General features: G+C 42.2%; 1 protein-coding gene across 3 annotated transcripts in view; it reads right to left on the reverse strand.

The window, feature by feature from the left end:
* DIP2B (disco interacting protein 2 homolog B) overlaps positions 1-12,889 on the reverse strand; it is a 2,678,679-nt gene that overhangs the window by 435,925 nt on the left and 2,229,865 nt on the right. For all 3 annotated transcript variants that reach the window (XM_044083475.1, XM_044083472.1, XM_044083474.1), the window contains exon 30: positions 489-619. In XM_044083475.1, the coding sequence (XP_043939410.1) occupies positions 489-619 (131 nt within the window). The remainder of the gene's footprint in view (positions 1-488; positions 620-12,889) is intronic.

Here is a 12,889-nt window from a genome sequence, read left to right on the forward strand (position 1 = left end):
CTATACCTCACAAATCAGTCATCTAAAATCTATCTACATTTACTAAATTACTCAAACATTTTCTATTGAAAAAAGCAATCTGTAAATGTTAGTTTGTTAAAACTAGGAGGTTCTAAGGAGTAGCATTTCCTTTATGTTTATTTTTTCTGTGCTTTGTATGTCACTGTTTTCAGTGCCACCTCTTCCTTCTACCTTCAAGCTGGTGTTGAAAAAGGTCTATCTGGGTCTAGTTTCAAACAGAAAAGGAATGACCTTACAGTACCTTTAGTCAGAAGAAGAGACAGAAAAAACTAATCTCTTGTACATTGGCAGGAAAGTTGCCTTTGTCAATCAATACTGCAAAGAATATCAGACTCAGATGCTGAGAAAACAATAAGAGTAAACTATAATCCATAATTAATATTTAATTGGCAAAACAAAAAACATCAAAACCAAACGACAAAAATATGAACACCTTTGTATGCTACATTATGTCACATTCTTCCTACCTGCAAAGGCACCACAGAGCAAAGCCAAGGCCACAATATGGATCAAGGCAGATGGCAATCTGTCTGGTGGAGTACAGTTCACATTGCAGCTTGATGGATCTGCAAAGATTACTCACAGCAGCATGGGACAGCTGAAACGGTCAGAAAAGAAACAAGTTAGGAAAAGTGTACATATGCAACAAGGGAAAAAGAACAGAAAAAAATCTTTGGGCAGCAAACAAGCAGAAAAGGGAATATCTCCCTGCATTAATGATGTTATGCACAATCTACAAAACAATGAGGTCCATAACTCTCGACCTCTTAGAGCAAGAAATCTGGACAAAGCCACAAATAAAAGTGGTACAAAGGCCCAAAAATAGGGACAATTTTTAAATACTCCTCTTACAAATTTAGAACGTTTACAGAATAACATGTTTTGCATTAGGATGAATTTTCTGAAGGTTATGAATTCTGAAACTCAAATGTCTATCATTATTTTATAACTTCAAACTTTAATGGTTTGCCACTAATTTGTCAGAAAACCACAATTTCATGAAAAACAGACCAAAAATATGAGGTAAAAATCTGGACATTCTGTGAAAATCTGTACAGTTGATAGGAATGATTGAAGTCCCTATCCTTTCTCACAACTACATATTATTTAGGAACTGAGATTATTTGGGAGTAGGTGTGAATGGTTCAGCCCCAGGTCCATCTCAAATCCTATGCTGAGCTAGGCAGCCTTTTCTATCCGTGAAGACCAGTCCCTTTCCTTAACACCAGCTCAGGTTCAAAATCCAACAAGCCAGTATAATGGCAAAATGCCACATATGGCAGGTTCAGTACTTTTAACCCTTTGGATTCCAGCCTGTAATCGGTGCTGCACAGACTACCATAGTCATCCATAACATTCTGAATTCCAACATCCACTAAGTAGAAAATTACACTTATTAGTATTCTAGGTCACAAGCCATAGGGTGACTAACATCATACACAGATGAATGCTGTTTGCAAATTCAAGATGTACTACAAAGTCCCTAAAAAATAGACTAAAAAACGAAAAGTACAGTTGTGTACACTTACCATAAATGTAGATGTTCGAGTGTATTCACTGTTGCAGTCATCCAATTTGGGTTATCTGCTTGCAGTAGCCCTCAGTCGGCCTGATTATCAAAGTCTTGGGTCCTGCGTCGGTTGCTGTCTCATCTTCCATGTTTTCAGGTAGTCAGGGGTATAAAGCATGCAGCCGACGCCATTACATCAGTTTTTCTTGCCCCAGATGTCAGGTGCCCCCTAATGGGAAGCAATTAAATACACACACACACACATATATATATATATATATATATATATACAAGGTTATACCTCCAACAAAAAAGCAAATACACCAAAAAGCTTTTAAACATAGTAAAGGAGCGTAGAGGTATAGCCAAAAGAAGTCCGGGGGCTGGAGGGAGGGCATCCAGGACTGCAACAGTGAATACACTCGAACATCTACATTTATGGTAAGTGTACACAACTGTAATATGTTCTTCATGTTTCACTGTTGCAGTCATTACATTTGGATAGATTCCCAAGGATGGGAGGAGGAATTTAGATAGCATTAGGACCAGCTATAAAGTCCTGCAAGACTGCAGTGGCAAAGCCAGCTCTGGATTTAGAGAAAAATGGTAATGCTTGGTGAAGGTATGTACAGAACTCCAGGTAGCAGCTTCTAGGATGTTTCAGGTAGAGAAAGGTTGTCGAGGAAGATGCAGCCCTGGTTGAATGGGGTCTAATCCCCTGTGGGATAGGTTTTCCATGGTGCTTATAGCAGAAATGAATGCAATGGCCTATCCATTTAGAAATGGGTTTGCTTTGAAATAGCCTTCCCCTCTGCCCCTGCAGCAAATGCCACCAGCAGTTGTTCAAATTTCCTTTGAGGTTTAGTCCTGTCCAAGTAAAATCTAAGTTGTCTGTGCACATCTAAGGAGTGCAGTATCCTTTCCCCTTTGTTTTGTGGATTAGAAAAGAAGGTTGGCAAATGAATGGATTGATTAAGAGCCACACTGGATACCACTTGGGCATGAAGGAGGGATTGGTCCTGAGGGACACCCTGTCCGCATGAAAGATGATGAAAGGCTCCACTGCCATAAGGGCCTGTAATTCAGATACCCTTCTTGCTGAAGTGATTGCTAAAAGGAGACCTGTTTTCCAAGAAAGGAATTTTAACTCTGCACTTGCAGCTGGCTCAAAAGGAGGCAGAGTGAGTTTCTCCAATACAAAGTTAAGGTTCCAGGCTGGAGTTGGGGCTTTTCTGGATGGTCTTAAGTTTTTGGCTTGTCGGAGAAACTGCGTGAGCAGTGGGTGAGAAAAGAGGGGTGGTTCTGTATTGTAATGAGCTGAAATGGCTGAAACTTGAATTTTGATGGAGGAAAAGGAAAGGCCCTTGTGAAGTATCTCAGTTAAGTATTGAAGAATCTGAGGTAAATTGGGTGCTGCTGTGGCCATCCCTTGAGTCTGGTTCCAGGCACAGAATCTTTTTCATTTTTCAGCATGAGATTTTCTAGTACTAGGCCTCCTAGCCTCCAAAATGACATCCAACACTTGTTTACTGAGGGATGGTAATGAAGACATCAGGTAATTAGCCAGGCTGCCAGGTTCAGGGTTTGAAGCTGGGGGTGCAGAATCTGGCTCTCCTGCATTAACAGCAGGGTAGGGATCTGAGGCAGGTGCCATGGGGTAGCTGTGACACTCTGCGCAAGAGGGGGTACCAGTTTTGGTGTGGCCAGTCTGGTGCAATCAGTACCATCCTTCGTTTGTCCTGTTTGATCTTTAGTAGTACTTTGGAGAGGAGAGGCAGAGTAGGAAAGGCATAAACTAATAAGATTTTTCCAACTGAAGGACAGAGCATCCACTTTCCAAGCTTGTTTGTGGGGAGTCCTTGTGCAGAATTTGTCCAATTGGTAGTTCTGGGGGGAGGCGAACAGGTCTATATCTCGGCTCCCCCATTTGTTTATCAACATGTTGAAAGTCTTTATTTCCAGTTTCCACTCATATGGGTCTGTGAAATTTCTGCTTAGTTCATCTGCCAGTGTTCTTACTTTTCCTGGCAGGAATTGAGGCTGCAGATGCACTTGGTAGCTCAATGCTGTGTTCAACAGAACCATGGCTAGTCTGCAGAGGGGGTAGGAATGGGTACCCCCCCCCCACTTGTTTTATGTACCACATAACAGTGGTGTTGTCTGTCTTTACCATTAATTGTCCTGGAAGAATGTGGCCCTTGAAGGCTGTCAGAGCACTTCTTTTTGAATGATATGCAGGTGCATTTGACTTGGGTTCAATTTGCCCTGAATGCACTTCCCTGCCAGGTGAGCCCCCCATGCATAGTCTGATGCATCTGTTGTTAGGGTGGCAATGGGGTAGAGTGAATGGTAGTCCCTTGTTTTGGTGGCAGGTCTCTGCCCACCAAAGGAATTCTAACCGTAGGCAAGGTATGATAGGAATCATTGCTTCTAGATCCTGAGAATGTTGACACCACAGGCTTTTTAGATACCACTGTAGTTTCCTCATATGCAGTCTTGCATATGGAATTAGTAGAATGCACGAGGCCATGAACCCCAAGGCAGGCTTGCAGTATTTGCCTTGCAGACAGCAGGGTTTTCGTAGCCACTAGTTTGAAGTAAGTTGTCAAATTATTTTATTTCTCTGGCGTGAGGAAAGCCATCTGGGAAGTTGTGTTCAAGCTTCCTCCCACAAATAAAGTTTGTTGACAGTACCAGCTGTGATTTCTTTTCTTTTACAAAGCTTTGGCCGGCTAACATCTACATGAAATCAGCTGGACCTATAAGTGAATTTATGTACACTTTTATCTTCTTTTGCATATAGCACTGTATTTAATTTATTTACTTGTGTTTTTCACTGAATTAACTCAAGTGAAGTTGTGGATGTCTCTCTACAGAGTACTTTTTAGAATTTCTGTGTAGCCATTGATAGCAGTGGGGGGTAGTTTCAGCTCATCACTGATATCCTGTCTTGCCTTATATAAGTGGTACATTTTGAGTTATTTCTGCTTAATATCAGAGCTTTGGCAGGCTAACATCTACCTGAAATCAGCTGGACGTATAAGTGAATTTAAGTACACTTTTATCTACTCTTTTGCATATAGCACTGTATTTAATTTATTTATTTGTGTTTTTCACTGAATATTAACTCAACTGAAGTTGTGGCTGTCTCTCTACAGTTAGTTCCCCACCTACCCTCCCTGTTCTTGTTTTGGTATTAATGTTGGTGGCTTTTAAATTGCTCACCCTTCTTGTAGATTTGTATTTGTATACTCCTTCTGGGCCCATCTCATTAGCTCAATCAACTGAGTGCAGTGAGATCATATTCTGATTTTAGGCACTCCTACTGTGTACAAAGAGATCATTTGGGAAGGACAACCCCTGTAACCTCTTAATCCTGCTCTGTTCCTTCCCTCAAAAAAAAAAAAAAAAAAAAAAAAAATATATATATATATATATATATATATATATATATATATATATATATATATTATTCATCTGCTCTTACTGTAACTGTCATAGTTGCTCTTCTGCGTGCTATCTGTTCATAGGTTGGTACTGGGCTATCTGCCCAAAGGCATATTAGCCCAGCCAGGTTGTGCAGTATTCACCGCCCCTTTAATAGTTCCCTAGACCCTTGTACTAGCAGCTAGTACCCTTGGCCCCTATCTAGTAGTGCTGTTGGTGTGATCCCCGGTGAGAACTTTCTGTTACCCATCCACTCATCAAGGTTCCTCTTGAAGAGTGATAGTGAGGGGGCTCTGTCTTATGTAAATCGGGACCCTGTTTCATAGTAAGCAGTCCATAGTCTTGCTCTGCACTTATTACTGCTTGTTAGTAGCCTTCTAATTTACTGCCTTCTGCACTTGTTTTTTAGTCATTTGTTAATTTAATTGCATTTATTTGAACTGTATTTGCCATAGTGTTGCTACATGCTCGGGTGTGCTGGCTTGCACTACAATTTGAATTGTATTTACTGCTGTTTTAGCTACTTTTCTGTAACAAAAAAAAATTCTAAGCTTGTTTCCTGCCTTTCCTGTAACTAGTCAAATCCAGATACAGACTTGCAGTATATCCAGAACTGTTGGTAAGCTTCTGAGCCCCCTAAGCCTTTCTGTGTTGGAGGGAAGCCTTCTAGCTTATCAGTGGGAGTGGTAATAAGCACTAGGTAGCTTATCTACCTCAGGAAGAGTGGGTTTTGGCCCTGAAATTGTAGTTTATTGGCCGTTTGGGCAGTTTTTCCATCTCTTTCTACTTTCTGGTTAAAAGCACGTTTTGCATTTGGTCCCCATCTTTCCTATAACTAGTGTAATCCAGGTACAGATTTTCTGCATCCAGGACTGTTGGTAAGCTTCTGAGCCCCCAAGCCCTTCTGTGTTGGAGAGAAGCCTTCTAGCTTATCAGTGGGAGTGGTAAGCACTAGGTAGCCTATCCTCCACGTGAAGAGTGAGTTTTGCCCCAGAAATTGTAGTTTATTTGGCCGTTTGGGCAGTCTTCCTTCTCTTTCAATTTTCTGGCTTAAAAGTCTACGTTTGTACTTGTTCCCAGCCTTTCCTGTAACTAGTCTAGTCCAGGTACAAATCTGCTGTATTCCAGGACTCTTTGTAAGCTTCTGAGCCCCCCAAGCATTTCTGTGTTGGAGGGAAGCCTTCCAGCTTATCAGTGGGAGTGGTAAGCATTAGGTAGCCTATCTACCACAAGAGGAGTGGTTTCTGGCCCAGAAACTGTAGCTGTTGAACGTTTGGGCAGTTTTTTTCAATCTCTTTCAACATTCTGGTTTAAAAGCTGCACTTGTGCTGGTTTCCCATCTTTCCAGTAACTAGCCTAGTCCAGGTACAGAGTTGCTGTATCCAGGACTGTTGGTAAGCTTCTGTGCCCCGCAAGCCTTTCTGTGTTGGAGGAAAGCCTTCTAGCTTATCAGTGGGAGTGGTAAGCACTAGGTAGCCTGTCTACCACGAGAGGAGAGGTTCTTGGCCCAGAAATTATAGTTTATTGACCATTTGGACAGTTTGTCCATCTCTTTCAACTTTCTGGTTTAAAAGACCACATCTGCGCTTGTTTCCCATCTTTCCTGTAACTAACCTACTGGGTAGCACTAGAAAGCCTTAAACTGATACAAGCTTTCTAGCTTAGGAGAGAGACTTTGGACTGATTAAGTATCAGTTTTCTGTACTTTATTGCTGTACTTAACTGTTTTCTGCTTAAACGCAGATTTTCCAGAGTTTATTATGATTTAAATTCTTGTTTTTTTTTCACATATTGTACTTATTTGACTGCCTGCACTTTTAAAAAGTTTTTTGTTTAAATAATTTGTTTAACTGTTGTAGGCTACACACTAAAGTGTGATAGCCTTTTCTGATGGTTTGCAGTCGTTTAAAGCTGTTTTAAGTGTATTTTTTTACTGTTTTTGCCTTATCTTTTCAAAAAAACAAAATAACCAAAAAAAAAATTCAGTGTTTCCTGCCTTTCTAAGCTAGTATAGTCCAGTTTTCAGGCTAGTGCTGAATTCAGGGCTGTGATACTAGTTTCTGAGTTGCCCATACCTTACTTGGATAGAAGGAGGTTTCTCTGTTCACCTGTGAGAGAGGGGAGCTTTGAGCAACCTATCTGTCCCTGGAGGAGTGGTTCCAGCCCAGAAGTTAATAGTTTATTGGCCATTTTGGGCTAATTTCTATCTCTTTCAATTCCCTACTATAAAAACCACATTTGCACGGTTTTGGGCACTGGGCAGTGCCGGTTAGCTACAGTTAAATTATTCCAGGCTCCACTAAGTCTCCTCTTCAGTTTTTCCCTTGAAACTAGTCTAACTGTCAACCTAAGCACTCAAAAAGCATCTTACAGCCCAGCACTTGCTCAGACCTAATAGCAAGCACTAATATACCCTGACACTGATTGCCCAGCAGGGCAAGGCTCTTTATTCACCCCTCACCAACCAAGCAACTAAGCAGCTCACCCTACTGTTCAGGAATGACCAAAGGGCAACTTCAGGTGCACTTTCCAGTCCAGCTGGTGAATCTGGGTATCCCGAGGCAATGTTACAACTGCCTCATGTACACAGACAACCCTCTCCTCCTACCACAAAACACTAACATATGCGAGAGATACAATTATAGAGCCAAACTGGAAGCTAAACTGTGTCCACCCAAGACTGGAACAGACGGTCAAGAGAAGGCTAACACTTGCACCACAACTCCAGCCGCACACAGACCTACTAAAACAGCACTGGCAAAAAATACACATAAATACACAAAATCATACTCGGAGGCTCTAAATAAAAACCTGCAAAAGCATCAGAGACCTCCAAAGCAGACACCCAAACAACCTGCACTTCCCGTCACAAACCGGACAAAGTACAGTTGTGTACACTTACCATAAATGTAGATGTTCAAGTGTATTCACTGTTGCAGTCATTACATTTGGGTAATCTGCTGGCAGGTTGCCCTCAGTCGGCCTGAATTCCAAAGTCTTGGGTCCTGCGTCGGTTGCTGTCTTCTCTTCCATGACGTCAGGTCATCAAGGGTATAAAACAAGCAGCCGATGCCATTTTCTTTAGTTTTTCTTGCCCCCGATGTCAGGTGCCCCCAAAAAGGTAGCCAATTTATATATATATATATATATATATATATATATATATATATATATATATATATATATATATATATATATATATATATATATATATATAAATACATGCATCAATATAAACTTTACCTTCATCTACAAGCAAATACACCACATAGGTTGTAGAAGATAGAGAAGGAAAGATGCATTTCAGAATGACAGGGGGATGGTGGGAGGGTAACCTGGACTACAACAGTGAATACACTCGAACATCTACATTTATGGTAAGTGTACACAACTGTTCTATGTTCTTCGTGTTTCACTGTTGCAGTCATTACATTTGGGTAGAATCCCAAAGCTATGGTTGGGAGGCTGGAGCTAAACAGCATTAGGTGTGGCTATAAGGCCCTGCAGCACTGCAGTGGGAAAGCCTGCCCTGGACTTAGAGTAAAGAGGCAAATGGTAATGCTTTGTAAAGGTGTTAACAGAACTCCAAGTAGCAGCCTCTAGAATGTCTTTGGTTGGTACTCCTCTGAGAAAGGCTGCTGAAGTAGCTGTAGCTCTGGTGGAATGAGACCTAATGCCCTTGGGCACAGGTTTACCATGGTGTAAGTAGCAGAAACGGATGCAGTGGCTTATCCACTTTGAAATTGTCTGCTTTGAAATAGCCTTTCCTTCTGATCCTGCAGCATATGACACTAGTAATTGCTCAGTTTTTCTTAGAGCTTTGGTCCTGCTCAAGTAGAATATTAGCTGTCTGTGTACGTCCAAGGAATGCAGAATTCTCTCCCCCTTGTTCTGCGAATTTGGATAGAAAGTTGGCAGATGAATTGTTTGGTTAAGGGCCACACTGGAAACCACATTAGGCATAAAAGTAGGATTTGTCCTCAAGAGACACCCTGTCTGGGTAGAATATGATAAAAAGGCTCTACAGCCATGAGGGCTGTAGCTCTGAAATTCTTCTTGCTGAAGTAATTGCTAGCACCAGAGCTGTTTTCCATGATAATAACTTTAGATCAGCGGTAGCAGCTGGTTCAAATGGAGGCAGGGTGAGCTTTTCCAACACATAATTGAGGTCCCATGCAGGTAGTGATGATCTTCTAGGAGGCCTTAAATTTTTGGCTCCTCTAAGATACTGCTTTAGTAAAAGATGAGAAAAGATTGGTGCCTCTGTATTGTAATGAGCCAAAATGGCAGAGGGATGGATTTTGATTGATGAGAAAGATAGGCCTTTGTCAAGCATCTCAGTTAAGTATTGTAATATCTGAGGAATATTTGGTTTTGCTGTATCAGTTCCTTGTGCTTGATTCCAAGCACAGAATCTCTTCCATTTGTCAGCATAAGATTTTCTAGTACTAGGCCTTCTGGCTTCCAAAATGACATCCATCACAGCTTTACTGAGAGGTGTTGTTTGTATGACTACATGATTAGCCATGCTGTCAGGTTCAGAGTCTGTAGTTGATTGTGCAGGATCTGACTGTTTTGCTGGGACAGTAGTTGTGGTCTTTGAGGTAAGGTCCAAGATGGGTATTGAGACACATTCCTTAGGATTGGGTACCAGTACTGGCGAGGCCAGTCCGAGGCAATTATAATCATTTTTGTTTTTTCTTGTCTAACCTTTAGTAGGACTTTGGGAAGAAGAGGCAGAGGAGGAAAGGCATAAACAAATAGGTTTTTCCAACTGAATGATAGGGCGTCCACTTTCCATGCTTGTCTGTGATAAGTCCTTGTGCAGAATTTTTTCAATTGATAGTTTTGAGGAGATGCAAACAGATCTATGTCTGGGCTCCCCCATTTCTTTGTTATCATGCTGAAGACTTGTGGATCCAGTTTCCACTCGTGAGGGTCCATAAGGTTTCTGCTTAGGTTGTCTGCCAGAGTATTTTGTTTTCCTGGCAGGAACTGAGCTTGAAGATGTACTTGGTAAGTGAAGGCTGTGTCCCACAATGCCATGGCTAGTCTGCAAAGAGGGTAGGAGTGTGTGCCCCCTTGCTTGTTGATATACCACATGACTGTGGTGTTGTCAGTCTTTATCAGTAGTTGTCCTGGATGAAGTAAGTCCTTGAAGGCTGCTAGGGCATTTTGAACAGCTAGCATCTCTTTCTGGTTGATATGCAGATGCATTTGTTTTGGTGTCCATAAACCCTGAATGCATCTTCCTGCCATGTGGGCCCCCCCAGGCATAATCTGATGCATCTGTTGTTAAAGTTTGGCTGGCAGGGGGTAGAGTGAAGGGCCATCCCATGTTTTGGTGACATGCCTTTGCCCACCATAGAAACTCCTGTTGCAGGCAGGGAATGAGAGGAATCCTTGTTTTCAGACTGCGTGAATGTTGACTCCATAAACTTTTTAGGTACCATTGAAGTTTCCTCATATGCAATCTTGCATATGGAATTAGTAGAATGCAGGATGTCATGAAGCCCGGAGCCTGCATTTGTCTTGCAGATAACTGGGTTTTTGTTGCCATCTGTTTGAAGTAAACAGTCAGTTGCCTTTGTTTGCCTGGCGTAAGGTAAGCCATCTGGGCAGTTGTATTCAAGCTTGCACCCAGGAATGTTATCTTTTGAGAGGGTACCAGTTGTGATTTATTTTCGTTTATTGTGCACCCTAGGCATTTTAGAAGCCTTTTCACAAAAGCCAGATGTTGAAGAAGAATGTCCTTGTTTTCTGCTTGAATGAGATTTGTATACTTCTTTGTCTGCAGAATGCAATTACTGGTACCAGGCACTTTGTAAAGACCATGGGCACAGTAGATAAGCCAAAGGGCAGTGCAGAGAATTGGTAATGCATAAAGCCAGCCATGAAGCGGAGGTATCTTCTGCACAATTCCCTTATTGGGATATGCAGGTATGCCTCTTTTAAGTCTAGAGTCACTAGTCAAGCATTCTTGCCCAGCATGGGAAGAAGCTGCTGCAGAGTTAGCATTATGAATTTTGGTATGTCCAAGAATGTATTCAAAATTGATAAATCCAGTATTGGGCGCCAGGCTTTGTCTTTTCTGGGTACAAAGAACAGTCTTGAGTAAAACCCTTGTCCTTTTTCCTGTTCTGGCACTGGCTGAATAGCCCCCATATCCATGAGGGATGTAACTTGTTTCTGTGCCTCTGCTCATTGATTTTGTGGCAGATCTGGCCATCCGTTTAGAATTGGCAGAGTATGGAAATGAAATCTGTATCCCTGGGATACTGTTTAATACCCACTTGTCCTGGGTTATTAACTGCCAATTCTGAGCATGAAGTGCTAGTTTTCCCCCTAAGGGGGCTGCCAAACGATAAGTGCTTGGTGATGGCAGAGGAAAGTCATTGAGATTGTTTACTGTAGGGTTGTGCTTTATTTGTTCCAGATTTGGAGGTAGAGGCACCCCATTGCTTTGACCTGTAAGAATCCTGTGATGGATATCTAGACCCCTTTGAGCACCTGGATTTGCCCCGTGAAGCTCTGTCGGACAGAGGACAGGACCAAATTTTTGTAGGCCAGTGTCTACTGAATCTTTGTGGCTGCACTTGTAAAAGTATTTTACAGTTTGCATAGACTTAGCTTTGTCTTCCATTTTCTTTAAAACATCTTCTGCCTTATTACCAAACAGAGTATCATGCTGTAAAGGTGCATCCAACAATCTAAATTTAACATGATCAGGCAAATTTTGCTCCTTTAGCCAGGCATGCCTTCTGTTCACAGATCCAGTAACTGCGGCCCTGCAGGAGGCCTCCAACGAATCAAAACCACATTGCAAAGTATGCTTTCCAACTTGTTCTGTTGCATGCAATAATTCCTGTAATTCTTTATTTTCCACACATTCGGAAATCAACATCATTTTCTGTTTCAGTAATCCCATAACATGTTGTTGATATTTAAGCATATGAAACTGGCAGTTTAAGGCCCTAATTGCCAAGACTGCAGACGTATAAACCTTCTTTCCCCATCTACCCAGCACCCTGGAATCTCTATCAGAGGGGGTAGGATTCTTAGCTGTTGAGGTCATTACACCTTTGGGACCCTGTGATATAGTTTCAGGGTCAGCAGCAGGGTTTTTGAATAAAAATTTGTGAGAGTCAGGAACCCTGTAATATCTGTCTGGCTTGCTAGGAGCCGGAGGTAAGGAATCTGGAGTCATGCTTGATTCCGAAAACACATCAACAATGTCTAATACAGGAGGTATGGTTAAAGGCCTATGCTGAGGGAGAAGAAGGAAATCCCTTAGCCTCTTTTTTGATTTTGAGAAATCTTGACTCTCCCAAAGAAATTGTTCCCTCAAAGTACGCAAGGTTTCTCCAAAGGAATAATCTTCAGGAGGAGGTGCAAAAGGGATGCATTCCTCTGCATCTGAATTCTCATAGGGTGGTATGCAAATTCCTGATCAGAAGAAGTAGAAACCTGATCTGTAGGATTCATAATCAGTGTCTTGCCTAGGCCTCTTTTCGGGGGGGGGGGGGGGTTGGGAACCCCTGATCGAAGTAATAAGGTCTTCAGCCATTTTGATCATCTGCTTTTTGGGCATAGAGACTTGAGCACGTGGCTCATGCATTGGTTTTTAGCCTTAGAAGTTACCTCTGTCTTTGTTTTTGAAGCTGGTGTCGGTTTTATAAAGAAATGCTGAGGCCTGAAGACACCCTCAGGTGCCGGCACCTGCTCAGCGGCTCCGGACCCATCTGAGGGAGAGACATCCGCGGGTACAATACTTTTAGAATCTCGCAGCGTGCCGGACTCCACATGGGTCTCGGCAGAGGCCTGCGACTCTAAAGTAGCGGGTATCAGGGGCTGCAAAAGCACCTCACCGAGTACCAGCGAACCGGTGACTGGCTTAGGAGAAGCTTCGTT

The sequence above is a fragment of the Protopterus annectens genome, chromosome 9.part0, assembly GCF_019279795.1.
Source record: "Protopterus annectens isolate FY-2018-M chromosome 9.part0, PAN1.0, whole genome shotgun sequence".
NCBI lineage: Eukaryota > Metazoa > Chordata > Ceratodontiformes > Protopteridae > Protopterus > Protopterus annectens.